Here is a 25301-nt window from a genome sequence, read left to right as displayed (position 1 = left end):
AAAAGGCAGCCCGATCTGTGCCTTGTTTTCCTCCATCTTTTCTTCACGCAAATGACGGGGATTTGGGCCTGTTCCGGGAAAGCAGTATATCCTTCTCGTCGGACTTGTCAAAGGAAAAAGCTTTTTCCAGTTCGAAGTGAGTAATCGCTGTTCTGAAATCCAGAAGTTATTTTCGGTCATAAGAGTTGGTAGCAGCAATATTATGTACAAAATAAGTTAAAAAATAAGTTACAAACAACACAAAAAAAACGAACAAAATAGCACAGTTGGTTGGGAGCATGTAAAACATCAGCCATCCTCTTCGGCGCCATTTTAACTGATCCTCCCGGTCACAAACTCTATCAACTCTTATTGTCAGTAATGATAATTATCAGTAATGATAAACATGTATGCAAAACCACACACACACACACACACACACACACACACACACACACACACACACACACACACACACACACACACACACACACACACACACACACACACACACACACACACACACACACACACACACACACACACACACACACACACACACACACACACACACACACACGGCTCCAGCACTCTCAGCTGGGGGCTATTTGAAGCCTTCTCATACAATCTCTCAGTGTTCCTAATAAACCCATCCTCAGTAATAATGATCCTCCCGGTCCTTCAGAGCAGAAAGGACAACCTGCATCGACACACTCTGCTGCTGCTGTCCTTTACCGGAGACTAGAAGAGCAGGCCAAGACACACTGACTGGGAAAAGAGAGAGAGACTCAAGAGATCGACAACATTTTCTCACACCCCTACATCCAATACAGGCAGACAGACTGCAGAGACACATTATTATCTCACACCATCTATAGCCATCCATATTCCCAATCTATTATGAATTCATAACATGCAACAACAACAACAAAAAGCAGTTCTGTACAAAATCCACTGAGCACAGACGTCAACATCTAGTTTGGTTGAGTTATCAACTAACAGGAATTCAATTAACGGGAATTCAACTAACGGGATTCAACTAACGGGATTCAACTAACGGGAATTCAACTAATGGGATTCAACTAACGGGATTCAACTAACGGGAATTCAACTAACGGGAATTCAACTAACGGGAATTCAACTAGCGGGAATTCAACTATCCCGGAATTCAACTATCCCGGAATTCAACTATCCCGGAATTCAACTATTCCGGAATTCAACTATCCCGGAATTTAACTATCCCGGAATTCAACTATCCCGGAATTCAACTATCCCGGAATTCAACTATCCGGGAATTCAACTATCCGGGAATTCAACTAACGGGAATTCAACTAACGGGAATTCAACTAACAGGAATTCATTGTGAAATCAACCAACAAATTCAACATGTCATTGGATTTAGGTTAAACGTTGGGTGAAAAACAGAGAAAATTCCCTTACATTTATAACTTTTGCAAATACAATCCCGTTTTCAACATTGATTCAATGTCATCACATTGAATTTGTTGGGGGGTTGAAATGAAGTGGAAATAAAGTTGATTCAACCAGTTTTTGTCCTGTAGGTGGTCAGTAGGAGGCAGTCTGTATCGTGGGTGGTCTGTGTACACTGACTTAACTACTACTGTTTTCCCCCAGGTGAAAAACGGTGGCATAAACAACCTTTGAAAAGCCTTAAAACCTCAGCAGAAATACAGTAGATGAATCCGGACTGGAGCTGTGATTTTAAACCTCCAATGACTCAACTCCATTAATGCTGCCTACGCAAGAATCAGCCTCTCAGAAGAACGAGTTAATTGGGATCAATCAGCTCGGAGCTCGGCTCGCTCCCCCTGGGCCAGGCTTAGGCGAGCAGGATCTGAGGGTGATTGCTTAAAAGATTTGTTAACTACGAGGCGGATAGTTTCAGGTGCGAGTTAGAACAGACGCACACGTTTGAGGGAAGTTCAACGTGGGGACTTACGTAGATGATGCAATCCTCCGCCTAGTGCCCACTGCCTGATGCATTTCTGTTGTTTCTTCATTTCTCCTTACACGACATGTTGACATGACTAATAATACCGAGGTAAAGAAACAGCACAGCAGTTCAGAAATAATATATTAAATACCGAAACAACGCAACTTTCGCAAATTTATGGGTTGATATAAACTGTATCTTTCAACAATGTAGTGCTGAGAGTACTGGGTGAGTGCCATTATGCAAACCCAAGTCAATAACTAGCGGTGACTATTCTTCACATGTGGACGGATCCGTCCAATAACAGTAACCGTTCCCCGGGGTACGGTGCCCAGTCAGCCAATTAGCCCCCCCCCCTGGGGGTTTTCAGCCACAGTGGGGGTGCCCAGTCAGCCAATAACAGTAGCCGTCCCCCCTGGGGTTTACACGGTGCCCAGTCAGCCAATAACAGTGGCCGTCCCCCTGGGGTTTACACGGTGCCCAGTCAGCCAATAACAGTAGCCGTCCCCCCTGGGCTTTACACGGTGCCCAGTCAGCCAATAACAGTAGCCGTCCCCCTGGGGTTTACACGGTGCCCAGTCAGCCAATAACAGTAGCCGTCCCCCTGGGGTTTACACGGTGCCCAGTCAGCCAATAACAGTAGCCGTCCCCCGGGGTTTACACGGTGCCCAGTCAGCCAATAACAGTAGCCGCCCCCCTGGGGTTTACACGGTGCCCAGTCAGCCAATAACAGTAGCCGTCCCCCCTGGGGTTTACACGGTGCCCAGTCAGCCAATAACAGTAGCCGTCCCCCCCCCTGGGGTTTACACGGTGCCCAGTCAGCCAATAACAGTAGCCCCCTGGGGTTTACACGGTGCCCAGTCAGCCAATAACAGTAGCCCCCCCTGGGGTTTACACGGTGCCCAGTCAGCCAATAACAGTAGCCCCCCCCTGGGGTTTACACGGTGCCCAGTCAGCCAATAACAGTAGCCGTCCCCCTGGGGTTTACACGGTGCCCAGTCAGCCAATAACAGTAGCCGTCCCCCCCCCTGGGGTTTACACGGTGCCCAGTCAGCCAATAACAGTAGCCGTCCCCCCTGGGGGTGCCCAGTTAACAGTAGCCCCCGGGGTTTACACGGTGCCCAGTCAGCCAATAACAGTAGCCGTTCCCCCCTGGGGTTTACACGGTGCCCAGTCAGCCAATAACAGTGGCCGTCCCCCCTGGGGTTTACACGGTGCCCAGTCAGCCAATAACAGTAGCCGTCCCCCCCTGGGTTTACACGGTGCCCAGTCAGCCAATAACAGTGGGGTTTACACCCCCCCCTGGGGTTTACACGGTGCCCAGTCAGCCAATAACAGTAGCCGTCCCCCCTGGGGTTTACACGGTGCCCAGTCAGCCAATAACAGTAGCCGTCCCCCCTGGGGTTTACACGGTGCCCAGTCAGCCAATAACAGTAGCCGTCCCCCTGGGGTTTACACGGTGCCCAGTCAGCCAATAACAGTAGCCGTCCCCCTGGGGTTTACACGGTGCCCAGTCAGCCAATAACAGTAGCCGTCCCCCTGGGGTTTCACGGTGCCCAGTCAGCCAATAACAGCCAATAACAGTCAGCCAATAACAGTAGCGTTCCCCCCTGGGGTTTACACGGTGCCCAGTCAGCCAATAACAGTAGCCGCCCCCCCTGGGGTTTACACGGTGCCCAGTCAGCCAATAACAGTGCCCAGTCAGCCAATAACAGTAGCCCCCCCTGGGGTTTACACGGTGCCCAGTCAGCCAATAACAGTAGCCGTCCCCCCTGGGGTTTACACGGTGCCCAGTCAGCCAATAACAGTAGCCGTCCCCCCTGGGGTTTACACGGTGCCCAGTCAGCCAATAACAGTAGCCGTCCCCCTGGGGTTTACACGGTGCCCAGTCAGCCAATAACAGTAGCCGTCCCCCTGGGGTTTACACGGTGCCCAGTCAGCCAATAACAGTAGCCGTCCCCCCTGGGGTTTACACGGTGCCCAGTCAGCCAATAACAGTAGCCGTCCCCCCTGGGGTTTACACGGTGCCCAGTCAGCCAATAACAGTAGCCGTCCCCCCTGGGGTTTACACGGTGCCCAGTCAGCCAATAACAGTAGCCGTCCCCCCCTGGGGTTTACACGGTGCCCAGTCAGCCAATAACAGTAGCCCCCCTGGGGTTTACACGGTGCCCAGTCAGCCAATAACAGTAGCCGTCCCCCCCCTGGGGTTTACACGGTGCCCAGTCAGCCAATAACAGTAGCCCCCCCCCCTGGGGTTTACACGGTGCCCAGTCAGCCAATAACAGTAGCCGTCCCCCCTGGGGTTTACACGGTGCCCAGTCAGCCAATAACAGTAGCCGTCCCCCCTGGGGTTTACACGGTGCCCAGTCAGCCAATAACAGTAGCCGTCCCCCCTGGGGTTTACACGGTGCCCAGTCAGCCAATAACAGTAGCCGTCCCCCCTGGGGTTTACACGGTGCCCAGTCAGCCAATAACAGTAGCCGTCCCCCCTGGGGTTTACACGGTGCCCAGTCAGCCAATAACAGTAGCCGTCCCCCCTGGGGTTTACACGGTGCCCAGTCAGCCAATAACAGTAGCCGTCAGCCCCCCCTGGGGTTTACACGGTGCCCAGTCAGCCAATAACAGTAGCCGCCCCCCCTGGGTTTGGGTGCCCAGTCAGCCAATAACAGTAGCCGTCCCCTGGGGGTTTACACAGTGCCCAGTCAGCCAATAACAGTAGCCGCCGTCCCCCCTGGGGTTTACACGGTGCCCAGTCAGCCAATAACAGTCAGTCAGCCAATAACAGTAGCCGTCCCCCTGGGGTTTACACGGTGCCCAGTCAGCCAATAACAGTAGCCGTCCCCCCTGGGGTTTACACGGTGCCCAGTCAGCCAATAACAGTAGCCGCCCCCCCTGGGGGGTTTACACGGTGCCCAGTCAGCCAATAACAGTAGCCCCCCCTGGGGTTTACACGGTGCCCAGTCAGCCAATAACAGTAGCCCCCCTGGGGTTTACACGGTGCCCAGTCAGCCAATAACAGTAGCGTCCCCCCTGGGGTTTACACGGTGCCCAGTCAGCCAATAACAGTAGCCGTCCCCCTGGGGTTTACACGGTGCCCAGTCAGCCAATAACAGTAGCCCCCCCCTGGGGTTTACACGGTGCCCAGTCAGCCAATAACAGTAGCCCCCCCCTGGGGTTTAACGGTGCCCAGTCAGCCAATAACAGTAGCCGCCCCCTGGGGTTACACGGTGCCCAGTCAGCCCCCCTGGGGTTTACACGGTGCCCAGTCAGCCAATAACAGTAGCCCCCCCCTGGGGTTTACACGGTGCCCAGTCAGCCAATAACAGTAGCCGTCCCCCCTGGGGTTTACACGGTGCCCAGTCAGCCAATAACAGTAGCCGTCCCCCCTGGGGTTTACACGGTGCCCAGTCAGCCAATAACAGTAGCCGTCCCCCTGGGGTTTACACGGTGCCCAGTCAGCCAATAACAGTAGCCGTCCCCCCTGGGGTTTACACGGTGCCCAGTCAGCCAATAACAGTAGCCGTCCCCCTGGGGTTTAACGGTGCCCAGTCAGCCAATAACAGTAGCCCCCCCTGGGGTTTACACGGTGCCCAGTCAGCCAATAACAGTAGCCGTCCCCCCTGGGGTTTACACGGTGCCCAGTCAGCCAATAACAGTAGCCGTCCCCCTGGGGTTTACACGGTGCCCAGTCAGCCAATAACAGTAGCCGTCCCCCTGGGGTTTACACGGTGCCCAGTCAGCCAATAACAGTAGCCGTCCCCCTGGGGTTTACACGGTGCCCAGTCAGCCAATAACAGTAGCCGTCCCCCCTGGGGTTTACACGGTGCCCAGTCAGCCAATAACAGTAGCCGTCCCCCTGGGGTTTACACGGTGCCCAGTCAGCCAATAACAGTAGCCGTCCCCCCCTGGGGTTTACACGGTGCCCAGTCAGCCAATAACAGTAGCCGTCCCCCCTGGGGTTACACGGTGCCCAGTCAGCCAATAACAGTAGCCGTCCCCCCTGGGGTTTGCCCAGTCAGCCAATAACAGTAGCCCCCCCCCCACGGTGCCCAGTCAGCCAATAACAGTAGCCGTCCCCCTGGGGTTTACACGGTGCCCAGTCAGCCAATAACAGTAGCCGTCCCCCTGGGGTTTACACGGTGCCCAGTCAGCCAATAACAGTAGCCGTCCCCCCCCTGGGGTTTACGGTGCCCAGTCAGCCAATAACAGTAGCCGTCCCCCTGGGGTTTACACGGTGCCCAGTCAGCCAATAACAGTAGCCGTCCCCCCTGGGGTTTACACGGTGCCCAGTCAGCCAATAACAGTAGCCGTGCCCAGTCCCTGGGGTTTACACGGTGCCCAGTCAGCCAATAACAGTAGCCGTCCCCCTGGGGTTTACACGGTGCCCAGTCAGCCAATAACAGTAGCCGTCCCCCCTGGGGTTTACACGGTGCCCAGTCAGCCAATAACAGTAGCCGTCCCCCTGGGGTTTACACGGTGCCCAGTCAGCCAATAACAGTAGCCGTCCCCCCTGGGGTTTACACGGTGCCCAGTCAGCCAATAACAGTAGCCGTCCCCCTGGGGTTTACACGGTGCCCAGTCAGCCAATAACAGTAGCCGTCCCCCCTGGGGTTTACACGGTGCCCAGTCAGCCAATAACAGTAGCCGTTCCCCCCTGGGGTTTACACGGTGCCCAGTCAGCCAATAACAGTAGCCGTCCCCCCTGGGGTTTACACGGTGCCCAGTCAGCCAATAACAGTAGCCGCCGTCCCCCTGGGGTTTACACGGTGCCCAGTCAGCCAATAACAGTAGCCGTTCCCCCTGGGGTTTACACGGTGCCCAGTCAGCCAATAACAGTGGCCGTCCCCCCTGGGGTTTACACGGTGCCCAGTCAGCCAATAACAGTAGCCGTCCCCCTGGGCTTTACACGGTGCCCAGTCAGCCAATAACAGTAGCCGTCCCCCCTGGGGTTTACACGGTGCCCAGTCAGCCAATAACAGTAACACGGTGCCCAGTCAGCCAATAACAGTAGCCCCCTGGGGTTTACACGGTGCCCAGTCAGCCAATAACAGTAGCCGTCCCCCTGGGGTTTACACGGTGCCCAGTCAGCCAATAACAGTAGCCGCCCCCCCCTGGGATTTACACGGTGCCCAGTCAGCCAATAACAGTAGCCGCCCCCCCCCCCGGGGTTTACACGGTGCCCAGTCAGCCAATAACAGTAGCCGCCCCCCTGGGGTTTACACGGTGCCCAGTCAGCCAATAACAGTAGCCCCCCCCGGGTTTACACGGTGCCCAGTCAGCCAATAACAGTTTACACGGTGCCCAGTCAGCCAATAACAGTGGCCGTCCCCCCTGGGGTTTACACGGTGCCCAGTCAGCCAATAACAGTAGCCGTCCCCCCCTGGGCTTTACACGGTGCCCAGTCAGCCAATAACAGTAGCCGTCCCCCCCCCGGGGTTTAGCCGCCCCCCGGGGTTTACGGTGCCGAGTCAGCCAATAACAGTAGCTGTCCCCCCCCTGGGGGTTTACACGGTGCCCAGTCAGCCAATAACAGTGGCCGTCCCCCCCCTGGGGTTTACACGGTGCCCAGTCAGAATCCCACTGCACCTATAACTATTAACCCAATCAATAACTATGACATTGGGCCCACCCTCTAACGCAGAGGAAAGTAGATTACCAGGACCTGTAAGAATTTGGTAATCCAATAAGGCTGAGACTGAATGAGGCCACACCCAGTTTACCCACAGTTATATTATTCATATTCATCTAGGGAAAGTGCCTTGACGCAAACATACATTTTTCATCGTAGACTTGTGGTCGTCCTTCAGGCGTGCCTGTGCGTGTGTGTGTGTATTTCCCTGCTAGCAGCAGTACGGAGATAACCCGTGTGTGAGTATCTTCGTATGTGTGTGTGTGTGTGTGTGCATGTGTGTGTGTAATCAGAAAAAAGATTGTACTCACATCGGGGTACTCTTTCACAGGCACAAATAGTTTCTCCTGGAGCTGCACCATGGGGCCCACTGCGTCTGGGAGCTCACTGCTCCGCTTCTCTGTGCTGCCGTTTAGCGTGTCGTTGTACATGTCCTTCCGTACACGGCTGATCTCTGGCGGACAGGAGGAGAAGCAAACACGTCAGTCAGATGATAGTCAGAACAAAGTGGCTACTGTTCAACACCGTTGTAGTCACGCAGATTGGTAAGGATACCAGTCACACCATAACAAAGAAGGACCAAAACGGGGCCATAGACCCGCTCATACAACTACATCATCTGTGGCATAGACCCGCTCATACAACTACATCATCTGTGGCATAGACCCGCTCATACAACTACATCATCTGTGGCATAGACCCGCTCATACAACTACATCATCTGTGGCATAGACCCGCTCATACAACTACATCATCTGTGGCATAGACCCGCTCATACAACTACATCATCTGTGGCAGCAAGGAAATATATTCCCTACACAGCAGTTGAAGAATCAAGTGTTTTAGGACATCCGTATGAGAGGTATAGGGGCAAGCACCTATAGCCAACCTCCCATAGGTTGGCTCCCATAGCCACCCTCCCATAGCCACCCTCCCATAGCCACCCTCTCATAGCCACCCTCTCATAGTCACCTCCCATAGCCACCTCCCATAGCCATCTCCAACTGGTCTACAGTCATAAGATCTTACCACATCTGCTCTCACCTACACACCTCTGGTCACAGATTAAAGGACATTATGATGAGAAGACTATGGGCAAACACGCATAAACAACACATCTGCGATAGTCTGCCTGAAAGAATACACTGTTGCAGGAAGACAGCTGGCCACAAACAGGTTTAAAATGCACGTATGATTGCAACATCACTGGCTGGCTTTCATCTCTAAATAGCATGAAATGACTTTGATTTCCGAAGTGATTATTGAGTATCTCTTTTCACCATCATCCATCTACAATGAGTGTGGAATCATTCAAGAAAAGCATGAAAACAACAACAAAACAATGCATACCAAGTCATCAAAGCTGTCAACTATCAAGCCTGCCAATTGGACCCCTATTACTGAAAATAAATATATGTATGCAATCTCACACAGACATATTTCAGATAGATAACTTCAACTCACCACATCAGTTAATCCAACAATACACACACGTTTAAGGAAATGGGTGTCTAATGCACATAGACACCCATTTCCTTAAATGTGTGTATGGCACACACACACACGTTTAAGGAATTAGGTGTCTATGGCACACACACACACACACACACACACACACACACACACACACACACACACACACACACACACACACACACACACACACACACACACACACACACACACACACACACACACACACACACACACACACACACACACACACACACACACACACACACACACACACACACACACACTTAAGGAATAAAAAAAGACATATACAGCAATTTGAGAAGCTTACTTGAAAGCTACAGAGCAATACCGAAACTCACAATAGACAGCAGACTGGGGAGTCATGTAACCTCTGGCATGACCTCAATAAACAATTCTAACTGCTGGGCCTGTGGGCCTCGTTTCAGAACTCTCTGTGGCAGAAAAAAAATATGCCAGAAAGTCAATACTGTAGTACTGCTGACTGAGAGAGGGGAGAAGCGAGAGAGTGAGAGAGAGAGAAATAGAGACGGACACAGACAGACAGTCAAACAGACAGGCAGAGGGAGGGAGATACTGAGCAATTAAAAAGAGGGAGAAAGAGAGAGACTGTGAAAAAGAACAGGAGAAAAATAGGCACATCTGAACAAGCAGTGGAAGCTATATGTCATTCACCTGGTCTGTGTGCGCCGCAAAGGAGAAGCAGGGAGGTGGAGGACAGATAATCACAGTGGATGACTTTAGATCCATTCTGTCATTTCATGAAGGGGGTAATAACTCTCCATTTCTTACACGAACGGATATTATCCCGAGGAGAAAAAGGAGAGAGGGAGAGTGGAGGAATGAGAGAGAGACGGTGAAAAGATAGGTCGAGACAAAGAGAGATAGAGAGGACAAATAGGGAGAGGGAAGAGAGATATGGAGAGAGTGCGAGAGAGAAGAGAGATATGGAGAGAGTGCGAGAGAGAGTGCAAGAGAGAGAGAGAGAGAGAGAGAGAGAGAGAGAGAGAGAGAGAGAGAGAGAGAGAGAGAGAGAGAGAGAGAGAGAGAGAGAGAGAGAGAGAGAGAGAGAGAAAGAGAGAGGACAAATAGGGAGAGAGAAGAGAGATAGAGAGAGAGAGAGAGAGAGAGAGAGAGAGAGAGAGAGAGAGAGAGAGAGAGAGAGAGAGAGAGGGGGAGAGGGAGAGAGAGAGAGAGAGGAGAGAGAGAGAGAGAGAGAGAGAGAGAGAGAGAGAGAGAGAGAGAGAGAGAGAAAGAGAGGACAAATAGGGAGAGAGAAGAGAGATATGGAGAGAGAGAGAGAGAGAGAGAGAGAGAGAGAGAGAGAGAGAGAGAGAGAGAGAGAGAGAGAGAGAGAGAGAGAGAGAGAGAGAGAGAGAAAGAGAGAGAGAGCTTTATAATAAGATGGAAAGGATAATTAAAATGACCAACTCTGTTTGTTTCATAAAAGACATGAACTATACCCATCCCCAGCTGCTGCTGCGGCACACACACGGGCTAATTCTATTACAGATGAATCCTCTGATGCAATTCTCAGGGGCAAACCAAGGAGGAGGGAGAGATGGAATTACAATGTAGATGGCTGCCTGCCATATTGCCATGCTTTCTTCACATAGATGCACCGATACGCTCACAACATCCATGGCTTATTGGTTTCTTCACATAGATACCCCCCCCCTCCGAGCCTATTGTAATGGAAGGTGATTTTTGGGACGGGCAAAGCTTAGCACCGTGGGAGAAAACAACCCTCAGAGAAAACTTCCTTCAAGAGGAGCCAGAGGAGTAAATTATACAACACCGACTGTTAGTCCCTCTGAATGAAGGGACAAGAGTGCCTGTTAATGGCTAAAATGTACACAAATGCACAACACTGAGACCCTTCTCTACTCTACACCATGTCAGACAAAGCCCTGGCTCAAGCAAGTGGTATTGACTCGGAATCATCTGTATTCCAGGTCTCATGAATGCTCTCGTGGAATGGCTGCTGTTGGTATTGTTGCAATTATTGCTGTGGCTTCATTTTTTGGAGATGTCACTGCAACGTGTAGGAGTAACAGTACAGTACCATATAGATCCCTAAAAGAAAGAAAGCTCATTTAGATGTGTTGTGGTGTTTAGGGGGTATTGTCCAGATATTATGTTAAAAAGGGAAAGGAAACCAACTTTAGAGCATTGCAAAGAATTTCAAATCCAAGGGGCCTTGGGATGAAGCCTGGGGGTATTCCAAACCAAATGATCTTAGTAAATCATCCGGTGTACTTATACACATAGTTTAGTCCTACATGTGAAATGTCACACCGGATAGGGCTTGTCTGTTATGCACATAGATAACAATCATGTTTTTTCTCCCACCCAGCCTCTGGCATGCCACTACTGCCTTTAAAACACATGAGATGGAGGGGAGGGGGATAAGGGCTGAAACATGCAGAAAGGCGATGCATTGGCTCCCTTTCAGCTTTTATTTTCTCCCTACCATGGACGCCACACAGCACTGCTGTTTCAAGCTCTCAGATGAAATAGAGCTCAGGGCTGTATAAGAAGTCAACCCCAGCTAATGCAAGTGGATGGGGAAATGTAGGGACAAAATATTTCTAAGTTAATTTAATGGATGATTTGAGGGGAACGATGTGATCTTATAAAAAAGCATGCTGGGTAATTTAATTAAATTGTCAGATTAATATTTGACCGTGAGCAGATGTTTGTTGATGCTAGGAATGTCTTGATTTATGAGACATACATCGGTATGAATGAATTGTGTGTGCATGTTTGGTTGTACTTTCTTTTGGCCAGTTCCTGAGTGTTGTCCAGTGGTCAGACTAGGCCACAGTCCTGAGGATGATTAAACTGTCACTGGTGATTTATGGACAGGGTTATTACAGCGTTTTAAACCAGTTTTTTTTTGTGATTTGTCAGCTTTCTAAACCCCTCTGAATTCAATCAATTTCTTGCTATTGCCTGAAGGGCAACTCCTACTGCACTCCTGAGCACACAACGCTGCCACCTGCCTATGTGGACACACACACACTTTAGCTCGCACCCACAGACACACTTTAGCTCGCACCCACAGACACACTTTAGCTCGCACACACAGACACACTTTAGCTCGCACCCACAGACACACTTTAGCTCGCACCCACAGACACACTTTAGCTCACACACACCCCCACACCCACACCCACCCACACCCACCCACACCCACACCCACACCCACACCCACACACACACACACACACACACACACACACACACACACACACACACACACACACACACACACACACACACACACACACACACACAAATATACATTTAGTTCAAGAAGGTAACATTACATTTTCTCTATTAAGGAACGGTGCCAATCTGACAAGGATATGATGACTTTTGCGATGCACATCCAAGTGATCCTGAGAGAGAGCGAGATGTAAGCGGAGTAACCCTACTCTGAATCAATACACCCAGATGAATTTACCCTCCAATTGAACACCATCTGCCACATATATCGGCAGCAATCAGCCTCAGCTTTCCTGAACATCACAAACTATTAGCCTATAGCCTCAGAACAAATGACTCTCACAGGCACAAGCTTTCATCCACAAACCCTTAACCATCTCACCGCATCAAACACCCTAAACAGTTGCTCGTTCAATAAACAGAATGAAGCAAGATAAATAAATAAATAAATAAATACGGGGACCCGGTGAACGTCAAACTGAAACATCAACAGCTGCGAATGCCTCTGTTCAATTAGCAGCCTGGAGGACACACGCCAACTTGTACCAGGAGATTGATCCGATTACTGAAAAAGCAGCTGGTGAGTTTACCGTGCTTTAACTGACACTACGTGAGGCTTCTCAGCTGATCCCCAGTCTGTGAGATCAGTTTATCAGATGCAGTGTGTGTGTGTGCGTGTATGCGTGTGCATGTGTCTGTAATCAGCTGGCGCCCTACACAGGTCGCGTTCTTCACAAGGTTGATTCGATGTGATATCTCTGTCCTTTATGAGAAGGGCAGCAGACACACACACACACACACACACACACACACACACACACACACACACACACACACACACACACACACACACACACACACACACACACACACACACACACACACACACACACACACACACACACACACACACACACACACACACACACACACACACACACACACACACACACACACACAAGATAAAACAGAGACATGGAGAAAGGAAAATAAAGACAAAAAAACAAGTGAGAGGAAGATGTGCATAGAGAAAAGAGAAAAAAAGGGAGAGACACTGAGACAGAGAGAAAACGAGATACAGACAGAGAGAAAACGAGATACAGACAGAGAGAAAACGAGATACAGACAGAGAGAAAACGAGATACAGACAGAGAGAAAACGAGATACAGACAGAGAGAAAACGAGATACAGACAGAGAGAAAACGAAATACAGACAGAGAGAAAAAAGATACAGGCAGAGAGAAAAACGAGATACAGACAGAGAGAGAGACAGAGAGAAAACGAGATACAGACAGAGAGAGAGACAGAGAGAAAAGGAGATACAGATAGAGAGAAAACGAGATACAGACAGAGAGAAAAAAAGATACAGGCAGAGAGAGAGAGACAGAGAGAAAACGAGATACAGACAGAGAGAGAGACAGAGAGAAAAGGAGATACAGATAGAGAGAAAACGAGATACAGACAGAGAGAAAAAAGATACAGGCAGAGAGAGAGAGACAGAGAGAAAACGAGATACAGAGAGAGAGAGACAGAGAGAAAACGAGATACAGACAGAGAGAGAGACAGAGAGAAAACGACATACAGACAGAGAGAGAGACAGAGAAAAAACAAGATACAGACAGAGAGAGAGACAGAGAGAAAACGAGATACAGACAGAGAGAGAGACAGAGAGAAAAGGAGATACAGATAGAGAGAAAACGAGATACAGACAGAGAGAAAAAAAGATACAGGCAGAGAGAGAGAGACAGAGAGAAAACGAGATACAGACAGAGAGAGAGACAGAGAGAAAACGAGATACAGACAGAGAGAGAGACAGAGAGAAAACGACATACAGACAGAGAGAGAGACAGAGAAAAAACAAGATACAGACAGAGAGAGAGACAGAGAGAAAACGAGATACAGACAGAGAGAGAGACAGAGAGAAAACGACATACAGACAGAGAGAAAATGAGATACAGACAGAGAGAGAGACAGAGAGAAAACGAGATACAGACAGAGAGAAAACGAGATACAGACAGAGAGCAAACGAGATACAGACAGAGAGAAAACGAGATACAGGCAGAGAGAAAACGAGATACAGGCAGAGAGAGAGACAGAGAGAAAACGAGATACAGACAGAGAGATAGAGAGAAAACGTGATACAGACAGAGAGAAAACGAGATACAGGCAGAGAGAAAATGAGATACAGACAGGGAGAAAACGAGATACAGGCAGAGAGAGAGACAGAGAGAAAACGAGATACAGACAGAGAGATAGAGAGAAAACGTGATACAGACAGAGAGAAAACGAGATACAGGCAGAGAGAAAATGAGATACAGACAGGGAGAAAACGAGATACAGACAGAGAGAGACACAGAGAGAAAATGAGATACAGGCAGAGAGAGAGAGAGAGAACGAGATACAGACAGAGAAAATGAGATACAGACAGAGAAAACGAGATACAGACAGAGAGAAAACGAGATACAGACAGAGACAGAGAGAGTATCGCCCCGACACCTTTCTGTGTTGTAATTACGGGGCTCTGTGAGTGGCGACCACATCGAGAGTGAAGGTTCAGTTGGGAGGGGAGATGCCATCTGGAGCTGTGCTTTCTGCAGAATAATAATTCTCCTCCTTCCCACCCTTCGCTCCCTCCCTCTCTCTACAGTGTACCTGCTTTGTGTCCACCTACAGAGGTCTGATTGCAGCTAAATCAATCCAACACAAGTTGGACTTCAGCTCCAGCGGTATGTGATGATGCCATCTCTGGGGGGGGGGGGGGGACAGATAGGGAGATATATCTCAGGGGTCTGTTTCATTGGGGGACAATGTGCCATATTTAGATGCCCTAACAGCGGGCAGCAGCTCATATCCCACTGGCTCTGTGGACTCTGGGGCCCGCTGGGCACAAACCAGCTGTGCCCTAATGAGAAGCCTCCTGAAATCCCTCGCTTCGATTCTGCCGTCACACGCCCCGAAAATGAGCAGGGACACTCGAGCAGCGGAAATCCCTGTCACGAAGAAGAGAAGAGGAGGAGGAGGAGAAAGGAGGAAGAGAAAGGCAGGGGGGATGCTTACTCTGCACTGCCTGCTCTGGCACATACCCACTTCAATTAGCTCAGTGTGGCGGAGTGGTGGAGCTAGCAGAGTCTAGTAGCAGACCCAGTGGAGTATTCCTGAAAGTGCCTGTACGCTGGTGCAGACGGCTGCTGTGCACGGTCTGATCAGGGAGACAGGGCTGACAGATCTCATCATCCACCCTGCTGCCTAATCACAGACAGCAGCGACTGCACACACACACACACACACACACACACACACACACACACACACACACACACACACACACACACACACACACACACACACACACACACACACACACACACACACACACACACACACAGCGACTGCACACACACACACACACACACACACACACACACACACACACACACACACACACACACACACACACACACACACACACACACACACACACACACACACACACACACACACACACACAGAGAGATGGATACACGAGCACACACACACACACACACACACACACACACACACACACACACACACACACACACACACACACACACACACACACACACACACACACACACACACACACACACACACACACAACATACACAAACAAACAAACAAAATAGCAAGGCTGGTTCCTGTGTGATACACTGTACTGTGATTAGGGCAGCTCAGACAATTATTCCAGGTCAGCTTGTGTACCGGTATATGCAATACGCACAGTGCATTCGGAAAGTACCCCTTGACTTGACCCAGACCCCTTGACTTTTTCCACTTTTGTATTCAATTGTTTTTTTCTTTCATCAATCTACACACAATGCCCCATAATGACAAAGCAAAAATAGGGTTTTTAGAAAATGTTGTAAGTGGAAGAAGAAAAAAAAGAACTGAAATATCACATTTACATAAGAATGTATCAGACCAGAAGATCTTGTTTCTCATGGTCTGAGAGTCTAGGTGCCCTCTAGGTCTGAGAGTCTAGGTGCCCTCTAGGTCTGAGAGTCTAGGTGCCCTCTAGGTCTGAGAGTCTAGGTGCCCTCTAGGTCTGAGAGTCTAGGTGCCCTCTAGGTCTGAGAGTCTAGGTGCCCTCTAGGTCTGAGAGTCTAGGTGCCCTCTAGGTCTGAGAGTCTAGGTGCCCTCTAGGTCTGAGAGTCTAGGTGCCCTCTGTCAAACTCCAAGAAGGCTGTCAGGTACCTTTTACTGAGGAGTGACCACTCAACCATAAAGGCCTGATTTGTGGAGTGTTGCAGAGATGGTTGTCCTTCTGGAAGGTTCTCCCATCTCCACAGAGGAACTCTGGAACTCTGTCAGAGTGACCATCGGGTTCTTGGTCCCCTCCTTGACCAAGGCCCTTCTCCCCTGATTGCTCAGTTTGGCTGGACGGGCAGCTCTAGGAAGAGTCTTTGATGGAGGCCACTGTCTTCTTGGGGACCTTCAATGCTGCAGAAATGTTTTGGCACCCTTCCCCCAGATCTGTGCCTTGATACAATCCTGTCTCGGAGCTCTACGGACAATTCCTTCGACCTCATGGCTTTGACATGCACTGTCATGCACTGTGAGATCTTATATAGACAGGTCTGTGCCTTTCCAAATCATGTCCAATCAATTGAATTTACCACAGGTGGACTCCAATCAAGTTAAAGAAACATCTCAAGGATGATCAATGGAAACAGGATGCACCTGAGCTCAATTTCAAGTCTCATAGCAAAGGGTCAGAATAAGGTAAGTGTTTTTTATTTGTAATACATTTGCAAAAATGTCTATAAACCTGTTTTCGCTCGGCCATTATGGGGTATTGGGGTATTAATTTCAGAATAAGGCTGTAACGTAACAAAATGTGGAATAAGTCAAGGGGTCTGGACACTTTCCGAATGCACTGTATGTATAAGGTACTGTTGAATGTGTTTGTATGTGTGTATTGTCACGGATCCATCCGGAACATTCCTTACGCACACCTGACACCTATTCCCAGTGATTTGTAATTGTATAAGTGTGCTCTTGGTTTACCATTGTCCTGTCGATTATTGTTACAAGAATAAATCAAGTCAAATTTGATTTGTCACATGCGCCGAATACAACAGCTTGCTTATTTACAAGCCCTTAACCAACAATGCAGTTAAGAAAATGCTGAAAATAAGTTGTAAGAAAAAAAGAGAAGAAAAACAAATAATTAAAGAGCAGCAGTAAATAACAATAGCGGAGTTATATACAGTGGGTACCGGTACAGAGTCCATGTGTCAATATGTGGGGGGAACCGGTGTGGAGGTATTTGTGATAATTATGTACATGCAGGTAGGGTTGTTAAAGTGGCTATGTAATAACAGAGGTAATAACAGTGAGTAGCAGCAGCGTAGAAGAGGGGGGGGGGGGGGGGTGCAAATAGTCTGGGTTGCCATTTGAATAGCTGTTCAGGAGGCTTATGGCTTGGGGGTAGAAGCTGTTTAGAAGCCTCTTGGACCTAGACTTGGTGCTCCGGTACTGCTTGACACCGCCTGGTATAGAGGCACTGGATGGCAGGAAGCTTGGCCCCGGTGATGTACTGGGCCGTACGCACTGCCCTCTGTAGTGCCTTGCGGTCGGAGGCAGAGCATTTGCCATACCAGGCAGTGATGCAACCCGTCAGGATGACCCCGATGGTGCAGCTGTAGAACTTTTTTAGGATCTGAGGACCCATGCCAAATCTTTTCAGTCTCCTGATGGGGAATAGGTTCTCTTAAAACCCCTATTACGCATTCCTGCGCCTGTCTCCCGAACCATTCATACCAACGTGACAGGTATACTGTACCAAGCTGCTTTTGAACAGTTGCTGCCTCAGGAGGTGCTAACACAAAGGAAATTATGATTCTCAGTGGTGATGGCTAATGTGGGCCAGCAGAGAGGACTGTGCTGGGCTGAGCATGGAGGGAAGCATATGCACACAGTGGCACAGTGACGTGGATGCCCTATTACAGGGGCTGAGTCACTGGCTTAATGGTGCTCTTCCATGCCGTCCCTAGGAGGGGTGGATCACTTGAGTGGGTTGAGTCATTGACGTGATCTTCCTCTCTGGGTTGGCGCCCCCAGAAGAGGACTGGCCTGGCCACCCCTCATAGCCTGGTTCCTCTCTAGGTTTCTTCCTAGGTTTTGGCCTTTCTAGGGAGTTTTCCGTAGCCACCGTGCTTCTACACCTGCATTGCTTGCTGTTTGGGGTTTTAGGCTGGGTTTCTGTACAGCACTTTGAGATATCAGCTGATGTAAGAAGGGCTATATAAATACATTTGATTTGATGCCACATGCCCCGGAGCTGGCCTGACGGGCTCACTACCATCTCGCTACAGGCCTGGGCAAAAACAAACTGGAGGAAAGACACACAGATAGACACTGAATTAGAGTGATACCTGAGCCATGGCCTGTTCATCCCGCTACCATCTAGAAGGCGGAGACAGTACAGATGCATCAAACCTGGGAATGAGACTGATACACAGCTTCCATCTCCAGGCCATCAGACTGTTAAACAGTCACCACTTGCTGGCTTCTGTCCAGTACCCTGGCCTGAATCTTAGACACTGTGACTAGCCGGCTACCACCAAGTACCCTGGCCTGAACCTTAGACACTGTGACTAGCCGGCTACCACCCAGTACCCTGCCCTGAACTATAGACACTGTGACTAGCCGGCAACCACCCACTACTCTACCCTGTACTTTAGACACTGTGACTAGCCGGCTACCACCCACTACTCTACCCTGAACCTTAGACACTGTGACAAGCCGGCAACCACCCACTACTCTACCCTGAACCTTAGAGACTGCTCCCATTGAACACTGGTCTTTTTACTTATGTTTACATACTGTTTTACACACTTTATATGTATATACTGTATTCTAGTCATGGTTCATTCTATAAAACTACTGCTGTACACACCTGTTCTATTCACATACCGTCCGTACTGTCTATACACACACACACAATTATTTATATTCATATTCCGGACTCTGACATTGCTAATTCATTTCTTTCTTTTGTATTTTTATTTTATTATGTGTGTATTGTTTTATATTTCTAGGTATTACCGCACTGTTGGAGCTAGAAACATAAGCATTTCACTGCACCTGCGATATGATCTGCAAATCTGTGTACGTGACCAATAAACTAGGATTTGATTTGAGATACTGAGAGACACTGACATAGAGTAAGACACTGATGCTATGAGATACTGAGCTAATGTTAGACGCTCAGAGACATTGAGCTAATGCGAGACGCTCAGAGACATTGAGCTAATGCGAGACGCTCAGAGACATTGAGCTAATGCGAGACGCTCAGAGACAATGATATAATGTGAGACGCTCAGCAACAATGGGATAATGCGAGCCACTCCGAGAAACATTGAGCTAATGCAAGACGCTCAGAGAGACACTGAGATAATGTAAGACACCCAGAGACATTGAGATAATGTAAGACACTCAGAGAAAATGAGATAATGTTAGACACTCAGATACATTGAGACAATGAGATACTGTAAGACACTCAGAGACATTGAGATAATGTAAGACACCCAGAGAGACACTGAGATAATGTAAGACACTCAGAGACATTGAGATAATGTAAGACACTCAGAGAGACACTGAGATAATGTAAGACACTCAGAGAGACAATGAGATAATGTAAGACACCCAGAGAGACACTGAGATAATGTAAGACACTCAGAGACATTGATATAATGTAAGACACCCAGAGAGACACTGAGATAATGTAAGACACTCAGAGACATTGAGATAATGTAAGACACTCAGAGAGACACTGAGATAATGTAAGACATTCAGAGACATTGAGATAATGTAAGACACTCAGAGAGACACTGAGATAATGTAAGACACTCAGAGAGACAATGAGATAATGTAAGACACCCAGAGAGACACTGAGATAATGTAAGACACTCAGAGACATTGATATAATGTAAGACACCCAGAGAGACACTGAGATAATGTAAGACACTCAGAGACATTGAGATAATGTAAGACACTCAGAGAGACACTGAGATAATGTAAGACACTCAGAGAGACAATGAGATAATGTAAGACACCCAGAGAGACACTGAGATAATGTAAGACATTCAGAGACATTGATATAATGTAAGACACTCAGAGAGACACTGATATAATGTAAGACACTCAGAGACATTGAGATAATATAAGACACTGAGATAATGTAAGACACTCAGAGAGACAATGAGATAATGTAAGACACCCAGAGAGACACTGAGATAATGTAAGACACTCAGAGACATTGAGATAATGTAAGACACTCAGAGAGACACTGAGATAATGTAAGACACTCAGAGAGACACTGAGATAATGTAAGACACCCAGAGAGACACTGAGATAATGTAAGACACTCAGAGACATTGATATAATGTAAGACACTCAGAGATACACTGATATAATGTAAGACACCCAGAGACATTGAGATAATGTAAGACACCCAGAGACACTGAGATAATGTAAGACACTCAGAGAGACACTGAGATAATGTAAGACACTCAGAGAGACACTGAGATAATGTAAGACACCCAGGGACATTGAGATAATGTCAGACACTCAGAGAAAATGAGATCATGTAAGACACTCAGAGAGACAATGAGATAATGTAAGACACTCAGATACATGGAGATGATGTAAGACACTCAGATACATTGAGATGATGTAAGACACTCAGAGAGACACTGATATAATGTAAGACACTCAGAGAGACAATGAGATAATGTAAGACACTCAGATACATTGAGATGATGTAAGACACTCAGAGAGACACCGAGATAATCTAAGACACTCAGAGACATTGAGACAATGAGATAATGTAAGACACCCAGAGACATTGAGATAATGTAAGACACCCAGAGACATTGAGATAATCTAAGACACTCAGAGACATTGAGACAATGAGATAATGTAAGACACCCAGAGAGATTGAGATAATGTAAGACACTCAGATACATTGAGGCAATGAGATACTGTAAGACACTCAGAGAGACAATGAGATAATGTAAGACACTCAGATATATTTAGATAATGTAAGACACTCAGAGAGACACTGAGATAATGTGAGACACTCAGAGAGACACTGAGATAATGTAAGACTTTGAGATACTGAACAGGCCACATTTGGTTCATTTACAACTACGCTACAACTACAACTATTTACAATTATACTGAAACGTGGTCAGATTTAGCCACACAGCTAAGTCAAATATACGAGATACAAACTGCGCTCAGTGATTTCCTTTCTGGATGAACATTTACATTTACATTTAAGTCATTTAGCAGACGCTCTTATCCAGAGCGACTTACAAATTGGTGCATTCACCTTATGACATCCAGTGGAACAGTCACTTTACAATAGTGCATCTACATCTAAATAGTGCATCTAAATGAACACAGCAACATACTGTAGAAGCATTCCTGCGCTGTTCTGCACGCTCTGGCTTAGACCGACATAATTGGGTTGGGCTGTCACGAGACATGCGGTGAAGGAGTTAATGGTTTAATGCTTGTTAATGAGTGGCAGCAGATATCACATGTTTTGAGGATGGGAGGTCGGAAGGAGGATCCGTCCAAATGATCGACAAACATTATCAGCCAGCTCTAAGAAAGACAAATGCTTCAGAGTCCAAATAAAACGATCTAGTGTTGCATATCTAGACCAAAATAAGGATTCAGGACCGAAATCACATGTTGTGAGCAGTATCAGAACTCAGCTTTACAAATCCAAAAGGAGATCATTTACACTTCTCAACCTCAATGTTTCAACTACAGATAGGCCTACTGTCTCTCAACGAATCTAACATCTTGCAGCCGAAATGTAAGACACTTATAATCAACCTTCAAAAGAGTAAAGAATCATCTCTCTCTCCTTTGAGCCCTTAGTGAGCCGAGATAATTGAGGTCATTTTTCACAGGCGGGTCTTGATGCTCTTTATCAGCATTAAACGAGGCGGTCTAATAGATGGTTCATTAGGTGGATACCTTTTGAATGTCCTTTAGAGTGGACTTGGGCACCAGCCCAGAACATTTGAAAATCACCTCAGAAAAGTGGTGAGATTCAAATGAGGAAATATGGAACCGCCAACCTCCTACCACACCTTGAACTTTGAGCTGGTGACAGACGGAAAACACATCAATCTTTTAGATTCCCCAAGCAAACAACAATTCCAGAATGTGTTGAAGCGTTAACTTTGTGTCGAGAAGTGGAAGAAAAATAGCCCGTGCTCAAAAGAGGCTGACACAGAAGGCCTACAGTCTTGAAAGGTCGAAGCGCTCACAGTCTTACAGCGCTGTTCTTTAATGGCTTTTGAAATGAATTACAGCAGGGTAATTAACATCGCAGTGTCCGTACAGGTGGTGCAGTCTAACTTTTGTGCTTTGATTTGGAAAGCAAGGGTAGACGGCGAGCCATCATTTGACATAAGCTAAAGCAGACCCATAGCGCACGCAGGAGCACTTACTCAATCCCACACGCGACTCTCAGATGAAGATATCAACCCTAAACCTTTAGGATGTAATTTCCTCGAGAATGATTTGTTTACTTCAAACCATCTGAGGGGGAGCAGCGGAAGCAGCATTGAGAAACCATGTAAGAGCAAAGTCTAGCAATAAAAATGAGGTCACACGTTGCCTGAGCATTTCAACTTTTTCACGTTTCAATAAATAGGTTTCATCCATTTTTTTTACATGCTCTTTTTCATGCCCACCCCTCAGTCCTCCACCCCATCCCTCCACCCCCCAACACACAGCCGTAATACTGTAACCCTCCGGGTGACTAACTTACTCAACGTTCCGTGGTGGAAAGGGGTTTCAATTGCAGATAGTGCTTTTAAAATGAGAAATGTGAATGCATTATAGAAGAACACACGGATGTATTCTCGCATAATGCTGGTATCGCAGGGAGAACGGAATAATGATGCGCATTAATACAGAGCGCGGCTAGAGCCGCAGCGGTCTACACTACAGAATAGAGATTGATTGTCTCGTGAGATTGAGTGTTTAGTCTTGTGAAGGGATGACTAAACTAATAGCACGTTGACCCAGTGACCTTTGGCTTTTGTGGGTAGATCTCAGTCCAAGGTCTTAAGATCAGAGTGATCATTTTTAGATCCTTCTTTCGTTAATAAAATATATATATTTCACCTTTTGTATGTCAACACTTTTAAGTTTGATTCGTTTGTTAAAGGCAGTCGCTTTGAAGTGTCCTAAATCTAGGAGATAAGAAAACACAGAAAAAAATATATATACACACAGTAGCAATATAAGATTGACACATATACTCATGGGGTGGCAGGTAGCCTAGAGGTTAGATCAAATCCCCAAGCTGACAAGGTAAAATATCTGTCGTTCTGCCCCTGAGCAAGGCAGTTAACCCACTGCTCTCTGGGTGTCTGAAGACGTGGATGCCAATTAAGGCAGAGCACCGCACCTCTCTGATTCAGAGATAATTTTTTTTTTTTAAATGCCATTTAGCAGACGCTTTTATCCAAAGCGACTTACAGTCATGTGTGCATACATTCTACGTATGGGTAGATGTTGGGTTAAATGCAGAAGACACATTTCAGTTGAATACATTCCAGGGTTTTTCTTTATTTTACAATTTTCAACATTGTACAATAATAGTGAAGACATCAAAACTATGAAATAACACATATGGAATCATGTAGTAACCAAAAAAAGTGTTAAACATATTTAAGATTCTTCAAAGTAGCCACACTTTGCTTTGATGACAGCTTTGCACACTCTTGGCCTTCTCTCAACCAGCTTCATGAGATAGTCACCCGGAATGCATTTAATTTTACACAAGGAAGGGGTGGTATACAGAAGATAGCCATATTTGGTAAAATACCAAATCCATATTATGGCAAGAACAGCTCAAATAAGCAAAGAGAAATGACAGTCCATCATTACTTGAAGATATGAAGGTCAGTCAATACAGAAAATGTCAAGAACTTTAAAGTTTCTTCAAGTGCAGTCGCAAAAACCATCAAGCACTATGATGCAACTGGCTGCCACAGAAAAGGAGGACCCAGAGTTACCTCTGCAGCAGAGGATAAGTAAATTAGAGTTATCTCTGCAGCAGAGGATAAGTTCATTAGAGTTACCTCTGCCGCAGAGGATAAGTTCATTAGAGTTACCTCTGCAGCAGAGGATAAGTTCATTAGAGTGACCTCTGCAGCAGAGGATAAGTTAATTAGAGTTACCTCTGCCGCAGAGGATAAGTTCATTAGAGTGACCTCTGCAGCAGAGGATAAGTTCATTAGAGTGACCTCTGCAGCAGAGGATCAGTTCATTAGAGTGACCTCTGCAGCAGAGGATCAGTTCATTAGAGTGACCTCTGCAGCAGAGGATCAGTTCATTAGAGTGACCTCTGCAGCAGAGGATCAGTTCATTAGAGTGACCTCTGCAGCAGAGGATCAGTTCATTAGAGTGACCTCTGCAGCAGAGGATCAGTTCATTAGAGTGACCTCTGCAGCAGAGGATCAGTTCATTAGAGTGACCTCTGCAGCAGAGGATCAGTTCATTAGAGTGACCTCTGCAGCAGAGGATCAGTTCATTAGAGTGACCTCTGCAGCAGAGGATCAGTTCATTAGAGTGACCTCTGCAGCAGAGGATCAGTTCATTAGAGTGACCTCTGCAGCAGAGGATCAGTTCATTAGAGTGACCTCTGCAGCAGAGGATCAGTTCATTAGAGTGACCTCTGCAGCAGAGGATCAGTTCATTAGAGTTACCTCTGCAGCAGAGGATCAGTTCATTAGAGTTACCTCTGCAGCAGAGGATCAGTTCATTAGAGTTACCAGTCTCAGAAATTGCAGCCCAAATAAATGCTTCACAGAGTTCAAGTAACAGATACATCTCAACATCAACTATTCAGAGGAGACTGTGTGAATCAGGCCTTCATGGTTTAATTGCTGCAAAGAAACCACTACTAAAAGGACACCAATGAAAAGAAGAGAC

General features: G+C 47.5%; 1 protein-coding gene across 2 annotated transcripts in view; it reads right to left on the bottom strand.

Moving 5' to 3' along the window:
- LOC124038175 (protein quaking-like) overlaps positions 1 to 25301 on the bottom strand; it is a 120747-nt gene that overhangs the window by 83423 nt on the left and 12023 nt on the right. For both annotated transcript variants that reach the window (XM_046353704.1, XM_046353702.1), the window contains exon 2: positions 7874 to 8016. In XM_046353704.1, the coding sequence (XP_046209660.1) occupies positions 7874 to 8016 (143 nt within the window). The remainder of the gene's footprint in view (positions 1 to 7873; positions 8017 to 25301) is intronic.

This window comes from Oncorhynchus gorbuscha, linkage group LG06, assembly GCF_021184085.1.
Source record: "Oncorhynchus gorbuscha isolate QuinsamMale2020 ecotype Even-year linkage group LG06, OgorEven_v1.0, whole genome shotgun sequence".
NCBI lineage: Eukaryota > Metazoa > Chordata > Actinopteri > Salmoniformes > Salmonidae > Oncorhynchus > Oncorhynchus gorbuscha.
The sequence above is the reverse complement of the archived record's forward strand: the minus strand, read 5'-3'. Positions and strand labels throughout refer to the sequence as shown.